At 51.2% G+C, this 12,337-nt stretch overlaps 1 protein-coding gene across 1 annotated transcript; it reads right to left on the bottom strand.

Moving 5' to 3' along the window:
• Positions 1-1,291: 1,291 nt before the first annotated feature.
• SLC15A3 (solute carrier family 15 member 3) lies at positions 1,292-12,337 on the bottom strand. Its single transcript, XM_014521016.2, has 8 exons — positions 11,774-12,337; positions 10,191-10,489; positions 9,938-10,103; positions 5,773-5,883; positions 5,015-5,183; positions 4,621-4,779; positions 4,102-4,260; positions 1,292-3,471 (listed from the first exon to the last, which is right to left on the bottom strand). Exons 1-8 carry the CDS (start codon positions 12,335-12,337, stop codon positions 3,293-3,295), a joined length of 1,806 nt encoding a protein of 601 aa, XP_014376502.1. The 3' UTR covers positions 1,292-3,292.

Raw genomic sequence — 12,337 nt, 5'->3', positions numbered from 1 at the left:
GTTGTTCAGGGGGTTTGGACCAGATGATGCTTGAGGTCTTTCCAATCCTGTGATTCTGTGTTTTAAGGCGCACACAAGGAGTGATGTGATACTGTGTCCAGCCACCTCACTGATTCTCCAGTTGGCATGATAAAGTCAACTGGGCCTTCAGCATGAGTACAGTCAGGGGCTTGAACTTGTGCCTCAGAAGCTACAGTAAGATCTATAAGGCTTATTGTTTCATATTGGCCTTTTTTCAGTAGGCAGAAATACAATTAAATGCCTTTGAAATGAAAGGACCCTGTTCTGAGGCCAGTGAGTGAGCATGATATAAGGAACACCAGATCTAATAGTGAATTGCAGGAGGCTGGAGGGTGAACATCAGACAGGACCTAGGAGCTTTTTGTGTGAATTTCTAGCAATTGGAGAAATACAGCTTGATAAAAAGAAATGGGGCCAAATTGTAAGAGAGGCCAAAGCCGTAGAGATAGGAGATAGCAGTAATTTACATTGGAAAAAGGAACCATAAGAGAGAAAGATGGGGCTGCTGAGAATATTTCCTGCACTAAGGGGCTATGCCAGTGGGGGAAGAACTGGCACAATGGCTCTGCTCCTTTCTCTCCAGGAAGGTGAGCAGACTGGGTTAATGGGGAGATTGCAGCTAAGATAGCTATTCTCTTCTCAGGAGATCTGACAAGCAGAGCATGTATTACAGCAGCCTGGGGATTGCTTTAGCACACACCAAGTCTAGGAAGAGCCTGGAATTGCCCAGGCCAGCTCCTTATGGGGGAGTGGATGTCCCTAAGGAGTAAGGAAAGGGTTTCCCTGGGTACAAGCAGAAGATTTGGGGCGGGAGTATCCAGGAAGCAATTACTGAGCTCAAGTCCTGTATGTATCTGTAGCCAATCCAGTCTATCCCCACTCTGCGATCACCCTGCAAGATTTCAAAAGAGTTTTTTTTCTAAAGGGAAAAGCCTCCTCAGCCTACACAGAGCCACCCTGATATCCTGGCCTCCACCCATCTCTGTGCCCTCAGTTAGACAGTTCATACTGCCAAGAAGCAGTGGAGCAGCTCCCAGGGGGGCCTCTCTGGGCTTCCCGAGAGCTCCCTTGTGCAGAAAGCATTTCTACCATGAGTCTGAACATTTCTTTTCCTCATAAGAACAGTCAGCTAAGCAGAGCAGACAGAATCCCAGGCTGGTTCACAAGTAGGGCCACTACCAAGCCTGGCTCTGCTCTAAGGTTGACTGAAAGGGACACTTCTACTTTTCAAGTCTCATTTAAATCACTCTGACACCTCAGGAGACTGACAGAATATGGACCACGTATTTATTTTTTCCAGTACTGGGGGCTTTTTTTCCTGGCACTACTCTCTGCTTAGGTATAGGCATGAGAGCAAGGAGGAGGGTGGAACAGTGGTAACAGCCCTAAAGTGAGTCTCCAGAGACCTGGACTCCATCCACACCTCTGACACAAATTCCTGTATGACCTTAGACCAGTGTTTCTCAACCCATGGTATGCATACCCCTGGGGGTACAAAAGACACAGGCAGGGGGTACGTGGGTGCTGCTTTTGGGTCTTTGCCTGCTCAGGCTGGAAATTCCAGCTGACGCCCACAGTGGCAAAACCGGCAGCATCGCGGTGGGACTTCTGGTTTCGCTTTTGCTGTGTCAATCGGCAGGTGGTACATAAGGTACCAAAGGTTGAGAACCACTGCCTTAGACAAATCACTCCATCAGATCATGCAAACAAACTCATGCCTAACAATGTACCTTTGCTTAAACTATGAGTTAGGCACGTCATACCCTTAAGGATCTGGGCCCTTATGCTTCTGGGCTGGAACAGGAAGATTTAATCTCTGCCATTCAATTCCTCATCTGTAAAATGGATGTGACAAGTTTTCCTTCTATCCTGGACCTACACTGGCCAAATCTAGAGACTGATTGGACATGAGCAGACCACTGTGCTCAATGTGCTCTGCAGGATTTGAAGTCCAGCCTGTGGGCAGGGACTGTCCTCTACTTAAAGCCCATAGCATCAATAGCATCAGTAGTTTAACTAAGGGGGGCGACCAAGGCACCAGCCCCAGTCACTGACTTCAGGAGGCAGAGGGAAGAGGCAAAAACAGCAGTGGGTGCGCTACAGGCCCAGCCACTGCCATACAGGGCACAGAACTGCCCAGTTATGCCTCTACCTGGGATACAGGGGCTCTGATCTCTGCTGGATATCTAAGTTGCAGAACCTTAACATAAGGTGTAGTAATCCCAGCAATGAATAGTGCAGTTCCCTTCAGGATCTCTTCTCTTGCCATGCTTCAGGCCATGAACACTGAAGGGGAAGCTTTATTTGCTTGCTTGCATCAATCCCATTACAGTTTAAAAAAACCTAACAGTGCAAAGCATTCCAGTGTGCTGAGTTCTGATGTATGTTGTCAGTCGTTGTTCTTTTCTTATAAAAGCACAGGCTATCTCAAGCTGGGCATTTAAGTCCTATTTGATGTGCCCCAATTTTAGTCTGCATTTGCCTCCATGTTAGGGTGACTTTAAACATGTTTTTCTAAACAGAGATAATCAATTAAAGCTCTAAGACTACAACATCCCATATTGACCACCTCTCTGTTTGGAATAACCCACCTAAAAAGAACGGGGCAAAACCCTGGTCACTATCTTCTCCCATCACACCCCATGTAGCATGATACAATTGACTGTGATTCTCCATTACCACCTGTAGGTGGCACCAGCAGATTCTCTCCCAGATCAGGTCCCATCATGGTCTCCTTGAGAACTTAGGCTGGGGCCACAAAGGGTTTGTCTCCTTGCATGACCCTTTGTACAGGAAGGGTCCAGCTTTCCTGGTCTCTGGGAATTATTACCACATTTCCTGCATGGCCAGTTCTTTCTCCTAGCTGACCAGCCCCTTACAAGTGCCCATCCCAGCAAGGTCATCTAGGGTGCTCTACAGCTTCTGAGCCTGTTGGGTAGCTAAGTCCAAGCAGGATAGGGCATCCCTGGGACACAAGGAGGATTCTGGATATGTGGTGCAAGGTCCTACAGACTGGGAAGGAACGGAGAAGCATTTCCCGATAGGCTCCATCCCTGCCCCCTCTGCATGCGTTACTGGTGATATACCCCACTGTCCTGGCAAGGTACATCCCTTTCCTTTCCTCCAACCCTAAAATGGCTGGGCTGAACTAGCTAGACCATGAGGGTGACATTCCATCCACCAGCCCAAACCAAGAGAGCTGGTGAGTGGGAAGGGGAAAGTGGAAGCGGTGCTACATCCCCTAGAGCCTAGGATTTGGTTTGTGGGCATGTTAGTCCTCTTCATGCCCAATGCAGAGATGGCAGAAGTCAGGTTCCTGCTCCTGCTCCCGCTCCCGCTGCTGCTGCTTCTCATAACGGCTGGAGATCCAGACAAAGAGCATGCAGGTCACCATCTGGATCCCGGCCAGCAGGAAGAAGTAATAATCCATATGGCAATGGTTAATGTTCCCTGGGAAAGCAAAGGGGTAGCAGTCTCAGCTCCACTTACTGACACTATCCATTCACCTCCAACTCTTTCCTTTGCCATGATCCCAGGCCATGCTCTACTATTACAGTGCCCCTGCTGGCAGCAAGTGGGCATTGCCAACTCTTTGCAAGCACTTCTGCCAAAGGGAACACCTCTCTCTTACACCTTGCAGTCTGGTGGCCCCTGCTGCCAGCACCTTCCCCACCCCCAGAGACCCTTCTCCCTCAACACTGTCAGTGCAGCCCCACTCTAGCCTTGGCATAGAGGCCTCTGCTGATTACGGGTCATATATATATATTCTCCACATTTAGTGTGGAGTGTGGCAGGGACATCTGGGTGACAGTCTGTCATCTGTGTCATGCAGGAGATTAGACAAGAAGGTCCCTTTTGGCCTTCAGCTCTGTGAATCTCCCATCTCATGGCACCCTGAGTGAAAGTTCCCCAGCTGGTTGTGGGTAAACACCCATGCTCCATGCTCAGCACCCATCCTGTTTAGTGCAAGCCCTGTTGGACACACATGGATCTATTTCCACCCTCCATAAGATCCCACTCCTGGTTTAAGCGGGGAGGTGCTTCTCCCTTCTCTTTTGGGGATCCTGGCCATGCACTCACCATAGTCTTCAGGGCAGTGCATCCAGCCCTGTGAGGACACTGAGAGGAGAGTCAGAAGCCCAGATCCCAGGAGTGAGCCCACACCAGAAATGAAGAAGAAGAGTCCCATGATGGCTCCTTGCATGGACTTGGGGGCCTCAGAGTAGGCAAATTCCAAGCCTGGTGAGAGAACAGAGGGGGCCCTCAATCATCACAGAGAAGAGCTCATGGACAGCCCTTCTAGCAACCACAGTAGCAGTCAGTGATGTATAACATGGAAAACATATGGCAGAGCCATGCCCTGAGACTGAGGGTAGAACATTGGCCTTGAACCAGCTAGCTTTGGGTTCAGTCTACTGCCAACCAGCTACTATAAAAGCCAAGACATGCCTAGCATCAGGAAGCAGGAGGCCAGTACTTCCCTTACACCAGCCTGGCTCTTGGAGCTGTTCAGAGCATACGCTAGCCATTTCCCTTAGCAGCCCCCAGGCTTGCTGCTGTGCCCCTCACCCCTAGCAGGGTCACTGCTCAATCGCCCACCTGGAATGCTGGCAAAGATCTCGCTGACTCCAATGAGCAAGTACTGGGGAATCTGCCACCAGATGGGAAGTGGGGCAGCAAAGTACTCATCCTTCCCAATACGCTGCGAGATGGTCTGGTTGTGGGTCACGTACCACAGTCTCTCTGTTTCCAGGACACCTGCCAGGGAAAAGTAGGAGAATCAATGTAGATGTGTAGGCACACGCACAGGACTCTGTCCTGGCTGAGCATGTACACTCAGGGGATAGTCTTGGATCCCATCTTTTGGGTCAGAAAAAGCATGTAGGCTCCTTTATGGGCTCCTGTCCTACCCCAGGCAGCTCCAGCCCTGGTCATGGCAGTGCTTCAGTCTCCCAGCAGCTACAGTTTCTTAGCTACTTGTGCTGGGCATTACCTGCTGTGATGATGGAGGCGAAGCCGAAGAACATGCCCAGGGCCATCCTCTTAAGCGCCGAGGGCAGTAACTTCCTCCTCATCAGGAACGGGTCAATGACTCGATCCTTCAGTGGGACCAGGGCCAGTAGGACTACCACATTGGCTAACAGAAGCCAGGCATCTGGGAACTGGGGAGAAAGAGATCTGGGTCAGCACAGCACCTGAGCTAACCATCACAGAAGCAGGAACAGGGAACTGAATAGAGGGACTTGGGTCAGGGAGTGTTGTCTTAATGTGATTCCACCACATCTGACTACCCTCCTACCCTTGGACTTCCTGCACTCTCATCCCCCTCCCCACAAGTCCTCATCCCACTTCCCCTCTGGGAAGTACCCTGGGACTCTGGGTCCAAAGGGAAAGCAGAAGAACCTGAGAGAGTTTTCATCCTGCTTCTGGCCAAGTCTATGACCATGGCCAGAGTTGCACACATGCAGACTCTGCTTCTCAGTGTGGTGTCAGGAATAAGTCCTGCTCTGCTTTGGGAGTCACAGTGTCATCCCTTAGGGTGGCCACCTCCGCAGGTTGGAGAAATCACCTGCCTCAACTTCACAGGAGGTGGCACCACTCAACACTTGCCTTGAGCCTAGCAACATCCCTCCCCTCTCACTCTGCCTAGGGCTTCATCGTCAGGCTGTTGATGTCACCCGCCCCTTTCCCACAGTGGCACTGTGACTCCCCACTGTCTCCCACCCCCCTCACCCTCACTGTACTCCTCACCGTATAGCTGCTGGTAGTGTTGGTAGGAAGGACACTGCCATTGGTCTGGCTGTCCTGGAAGATGTTGGGGACGAAGAGATGCAGGCCCTGCAGGTAGTAGGTTGACTGCATCTGGAACGCAATGAGAGGACAGCACTAGGTCAATGGATGGAGCCCAGGCATAAAATGACCCTCGCACCACACCCAGTGATGTTATGCAGAGACGCTTTAGTTGGGGTGACACACAGTCCAGATCTCTTCATGCCCCAGCCCATAGTCAGGATGGCATGTGCCCCACGACAGCATTCATTTGTGAAGGCAGCAGTGCCCTGCTTTCCAATCACAAGCAGCCAAGGAGAGGGGGTTGGTTCATGAGCAAAGGGACTCTCTCTTGAAAGGTCCTCACAGGGCCCTGTATCCAAGCCTGGGCCTCCTCACAATCATTAACACCTTTAGCATCATAGTACCCTACACAGATAGCAAAGTGCTGTTATCACAGGTATACAATTGGGGACACCGAGGCACCATATGAAAAAGGACCCTCATTGTCAATTCACCAGAGGGAGGATTCAGTGGCAGGAGCTGGCTGTTGCTGTCTGCTGCTCCAGCAGATCTTTCAGGGCATCCAGGAGCAGATACTGCAAGGACTGAACCTGGGTCATTCAGAAGCCAGCCTCATCCTGGAGAGTAGTACGGGTACAGAATAAGAAGGAGTCCTGAGCTGGGGATGAAGGGCCAAGCTGGGCAGAACCATATAGCTGACCAAGCTCACTGAATTACTATAGAAGGAATGTGTCCAAGCAGAGCCCATACAGAGGTCCCATTCAGAACGGGGGCCCTATTTGTAGGGATATTGGGGCAACTATTCTGCCTTGTTGGGATAGTGTCACAATCCAGCCCCAGTGTCTCAGCTCCACATGATAGCCTGGTATTATGACCCAGCACAGGCCTCTTTGAGGTCACCAGCTCAGCATTGCCTAGCTTGCTGAGGCGATGTCACAGCAGAGCCACTGTAAGGTTACTGGCTCACCATTACTTAACCTGCAGAAATGGTGTCACGGCACATGCATCTAACTAGAGATCACTCTCTCAGTGCTACAGACCTTGCTACAATGATGTCAAGCATAGGCCCCTGTGAAGTCACTGGTACAGTGCTACCTGGCTTCCTGGGAAGATGTCACAGCATGGCCTCTCTGAAGTCAGTGGTCCAGCACCACTAATCTAAGCAGACACTGTACAAACTTTAGGCAGGCAGAAACATTGCCTATCAGGAGGACTGGCAGTCTGAAGCTTTAATAAAACCCTCTAGGAAACACCTTTCAAGGCTTGATGACCTTTCAGGTGTTGGTCAACGAGATTGGCTGCGGGGGGACCCCCCAACCTGGTCGCTGCCTGGTCACTGGGGGGGCACATGCCCCCCCAACTAAGGTGGCACCAGTCACCCATGTTTCAATTTCCTTGTTAAACCACTTCCTGGGCTGTTAGAAAAACTGGGAACACTCTCAAAGCCTGACAGCTGAAGCAGCAACGACATCTGCAGAGGGGTGAGTGCTATCAGACACTGCTTCATGCAGGCTCCTGTCCTGCAGCACCCTACAGCCACTACACATGCTGCTCCCCTCTGCCCAGTTAACCAGAAAGTACCAAGAGGCCTTTAGGTTCCCACGGAACCCCTTCCACAGACTGAGCCTCCCTCCATTAAAGGAAAGGAGGTTGAACTGGGGGACAGACCCTTGAGTCTCACTACCCAATGTTGACCAGCATGGCACCACCATACCAAGACAAGAGAGAGTTCGGCTTGCTTTCTAGCATGAGGCAGAGGGGATAGAAAATGATGGGGAAGGGTCTGTGGTAGGTGTGGTGACCTCCATAGCTCTGGCTACTTGTGGCCATCTGGATGCTTATCTAATGGCAGCAGGTAAGGTCATCTGGTGGTCTCCACATATCATACAGTTTCCCCTCTGACTGAGGAGATGAATCTTTGCGATGTTCATCCCCCACTGTGTGCACATCATCAGACAGGTTTTGAAAAGACTCGTTAGATGGGTGTGCTAGTCCATGGTATTTTGCATTACAGAGGGCTGTTGGGTTTAATGTTTTTTAGACATTAACCCCGACCACCTTCTAAGGGCAGAACAAGAGAGATGAGAGGTGGAGGCAAAGATTCTTAGCTCTTTGTAAAGGGTATGGAGACCCACTAATGAAATGTACTCCATGTAGCTGCTATTTATTAATTATTTCTTCTTGTAATTCTTATTATGTGAATGACTATGAATTAAAATACTCAGCAATTGCCAATTATTACTATAAATCATGATTACAGCTTGATGATTGAGTCTCCACTGTGCCGAAAATACCTGGAAAGTTTGAGCAAATTTCCCTGTGTCCTTCTAGATCACTGGTTTACCTTTTTAGCTTCCAAAAATGTTCTTACTTTCACAGAACCCCTATTGAGAATCCCCTGTTGAGAATCCCCAAGCTAGAATTTAAATTCAGAAAAGATATGGAGTGGGCCTTGTGGCTAAAAAGGTTGAGAACCACTGATCTAACTGGTGCCAGGTGAATGCAACAGGGGCAGAACCTAACCCTGATATGCCCAGCTCTTTCAACTGTCTACCCTCTCCCTGCCCTTAGTTCTGGTCCCTTGCACCCATCAGGTACAGATCATCTGCCCTCACAGCCCCAGAAGCATGGAAGGAGCAAACAGGATGAGCTGCACTGAAAACCACAGCTCTGGCCCTATGTCTGCCTGTCCACCTGAAGCAAAGTGCACTGCTGGGAGTATGGCGGTGGGTCTGGTGGCACAGGGGCTTTCAGGAGGAGTAGGAGAGGTCAGCAGTGGCAGCAGCCCCTTGAGAAGCTGCTACAGGCACCACTAGGGTAGCTGGGCAGGTACAGAGCATGGGCAGGCATAGAAAGGAGAACACATACCTCCTTTAACAGGGATTGTGTAGCACAGCACCTTTAAAGGGATCTTGTGGCACCCCAGGGTACTGTGGTACCCCAGTTGTGAATCACTTTTCCAGGGCCTCTTCTTCACTTTAAGAGCTAACTCAAGAGTTGCCCCCACAAGCCTGAGTGCTCTTCCCCGACATAGCCCCCTCACTTAAGTGGGGTGATGTCTTTCAGTCATGTTGGCAGAAAGGCCAGAGTTTTACCACTGCACTGCTAACACAACTACTGTGCAGTATGAACACTGCTTTGTGCAGCTGGACTGTTGCTAGACCTCCAGTGCCTTTCCACAATTCCTTTAGGTGGCATTGTCTTTCCACATGCCTATTCCCTGCATTTGGACCTACCTGGTTCTAACTGGTTTCAGAGGGGCATGAACTTTTGTAGGCAACAATCTACTTTGTCAGATGCTACAAATGGACAACATAGTAGTAGTACCCAGTAGTCCATTAATAGTATGTGACAAAGTAGGCTGTCGTAAAAAAGCGCATGCCTCTCTGAATCTGCTAGTCATCATTAGGCACCACTCTGCCCTGCCTTCTGCCTGACTTCAGATTATCACACCTAACTAACTGTAAGCAGATCCTTTATCCTGCTGCTGTTTGTGGGCTAGGTAGCTCTGCTATTCATTCCTCATACAGTTCAATTCCCACCAAACACACTTCAGTCTCTTAACAACACAAACAGAACTAACCCAAATCCTCTGCCCTTCCTGGACATTAGGAGAAGAGCAACTTGCCACTCTGGCTTTTCCCCAGCAAGCAGCTCTCTTCTCTGGGGTTTTAAGCTCCCACTGGGACACTCCCTCTTTAGCAGAATGCCCCACAGCTGAACATCCTTAACAGGGCTGGGCTGGCTGCCCCATCTTAAGGAGACAGACCACCCTGTTACACCACCTCTCTGTTTGAACCCTGCATTCGTACATAGTTTACTGTACCAGTGACACCACTTAACCAGCTCCAAAACCAAGCAAGACCTATTGATAACGCTGTCCAGGAGGGTATCTTCCCAGTGTGCTGCCAGCTGGTCAGAGGCTAGCACCACAGTCCTGGTGGATCTCTGGTGAGAGGCCAGTGTGAACCATGAATTTGGGACCAAGATCTAGAATCTGAACCTCTATGAGGACATCTCAATGGATGTGACAGCTAACCCCAAGCCCTTCCCTCCAGACCACTTCACAGTTGCACTCCCAGTGCCCTTTTTTGCACCAGCCAGCCTAGTGTTGCTCACACACCTGGAAGTAAACCATCCAGTAAGGGATGAAGGTCAGTAGCACCGGCAGGAGCTTCATCATTACTTGGAAGTTGGCAACATCCTCTTCATAGGAAGAGGCCCCAGGCTGTGGTTTATCCCCAGCAAGAGAACTCGCAGATTTTGCATGTGGCCGGTGGAAGCCCACCCTGGAGAGAAGGGAAAGAACATGATGGCAAGGGGAGGCCTGGAGATGGGTTGACACCGGAGATGTGAGTGTTGGGACACTTCCTGACCTGGTGCAAGTGCCTCTGATCCGGGGGACACGTCTGCAGCAGCTGCTCTGGCAGGCCAGTTGGAGCAAGACAGAGACCTGGCTGCCTGTGGGCGGCTTGGTGACAAAGGTGGGAGAGGCCAGGAGGAAGATGAAGAGGGCAAGGGCCACGCAGGAAGCAGGGATGGCATAGCCAATGAGAAAACTGATATTTTGCTGGACAAAGGCCACAACCAGCAAAGAGATCACCGCTCCGATGTTGATGCTCCAGTAGAACCAGTTGAAGAAGCGCCGTGTAGCCTCCCGGCCGCGATCTGTCACCTGCAGGGTAAGCATGATAGGGGAAGGGAAGTAAGCACCACCTCACTACTCGCAGTCAGTGTCCCGTTTCCCACCCCTGCCCCAACCCAGACACCCTGGTCCCTTGGCCCAGGGCTTACCCCCTGCAGAGGCCAGATCTGAGCAACATATAGGGCTTTTCCCCCCCTCCCTGTCCTCATCCTTTACCCATACCTCCCCCAGCCCAACCCTCATCCACACCTCCCCCATTCTTGATGCCCTTCCCTCCCCCATCCACATAACAAACCTACCTGCACCCATCCTTATGACCCAACTCTCCCCCTTCCACACCTCTCACACCAATCCCAACCCTCTGCCTCTTTGTCCTTTCCCCAAGAACTTTCCCATCTCTTAGCACCTCCACTGCCTCCACCCATGATGTCCCAGAGTAGTCACAACTTTGTCCCTTGGGTCTATGGGGGAGGGGGCCAAGGGCTCTGCCAGGGGTTAGAGAGATGGGAGGCAGCCCCTCCAAGGGACCCAGATGCTCTTGTCCAGAGGAAGGGAGTAGAATTAACTTCTTACAGGCTGGGAAGAGCCACCACCCAGAGAGGAAAGATCCCTTCTCTCAGTTAGACCCCACTCCTCCCCTGAAGCCAGGGACACAACTGTTAACCACTCCTAGTGGGAGAAGTGACCCTCCTAAAAATGATGTCCATCACACCCTTCCCCCACATCACTTTTTCATAAACTCAGAGTGGAAGAGAGGGGAATTCTTACCCATGGCCTCCTGGGAGGAGAGAAAGAGTCTCCTCCTCCACTGCAGCAAGGGAAAGCCCCCTCCAGTACACATGCATGGGTATAAGCATGCATATTTGTGTGTTCACAAGTGTGTGTGTGTGTGTGTGTGTGTGTGTGTTAGCATGACAACCTAGCAGTAAGCATGTCCTGTATGTGCTTGCACACACCCCTACACATTTGTGAGTTATAGACGTAAACCTGTACTTCTGGGTGTTTGCGCCGGCGTTGCATGGCTGTGCCTTGTGTGCATGCTTGTGTGTGTATGGCTATGTGTATGCATGGCTGTAATTCATAAGTGTGCATGTGTGCATGTGCATGGCCATGCTTTGTGTGTGTGCACCTGGTTGTGTTTTTAATTGCAAGTGCATGCTGCCTAGGCTAAGCTCTCTGAAGCTGTGATATATGGGGCAGGGATTAGCATCACCCAGCATATCATGCAAGCAGAGCTCTGCTGGCCAGGCGTGGCTGGGATGCTCATCATGCGCAGAAAAGAAAAAGGTGAATCTGTAGTCTAAGGCCTCTTACCTGGTCAGCACCGAAGGGCGTGAGGTTGGCCTTGATGGAGCTGACACCCAGCGCTAGCACCAGGAGGCCAATGTATATTGTGGGTGCACAGTACTGGCTGGGCGTCTGTTGAGGACAATCCCCGCTGTGGTTCTTGCAGGAGGGATTAATGTGGGAGCTCGACATCTCCCCACAGAGTGAGAGGCGCCCATCCTTCACGGCTGTGACAGGCAGCAGGCAGGCGGCCCCCAGGTAGAGCAGGAAACTGAGAATGATGGTCCAGTAGCGACCCAGGTAGACATCGGCCAACCAACCGCCAATGGGCGAGAGCAGGTAGGAGGCACCAAGGAAAAGCAGGGCAGCCCGTGACGCCTGCAAACCCCCCCAGTTGAAGTTGCTGCTGTTGAGGTAGAGGACGAGGTTGGAGACGATGCCGAAGAATGCAGCCCTCTCTAGGATCTCCACCAGCAGCACAGCTGCGCAGGCTGCCTTCCGGCCCTTGAATGCAGACCAGAGGCTCCCATCCAGCGATGCCTCCCGCCCCAACAGGGGCTTGAGCTCCCCTTGGCCCCTGTCCCGGGCCAT

This window comes from Alligator sinensis, unplaced genomic scaffold (genome assembly GCF_000455745.1).
Source record: "Alligator sinensis unplaced genomic scaffold, ASM45574v1 scaffold437_1, whole genome shotgun sequence".
NCBI lineage: Eukaryota > Metazoa > Chordata > Crocodylia > Alligatoridae > Alligator > Alligator sinensis.
The sequence above is the reverse complement of the archived record's forward strand: the minus strand, read 5'-3'. Positions and strand labels throughout refer to the sequence as shown.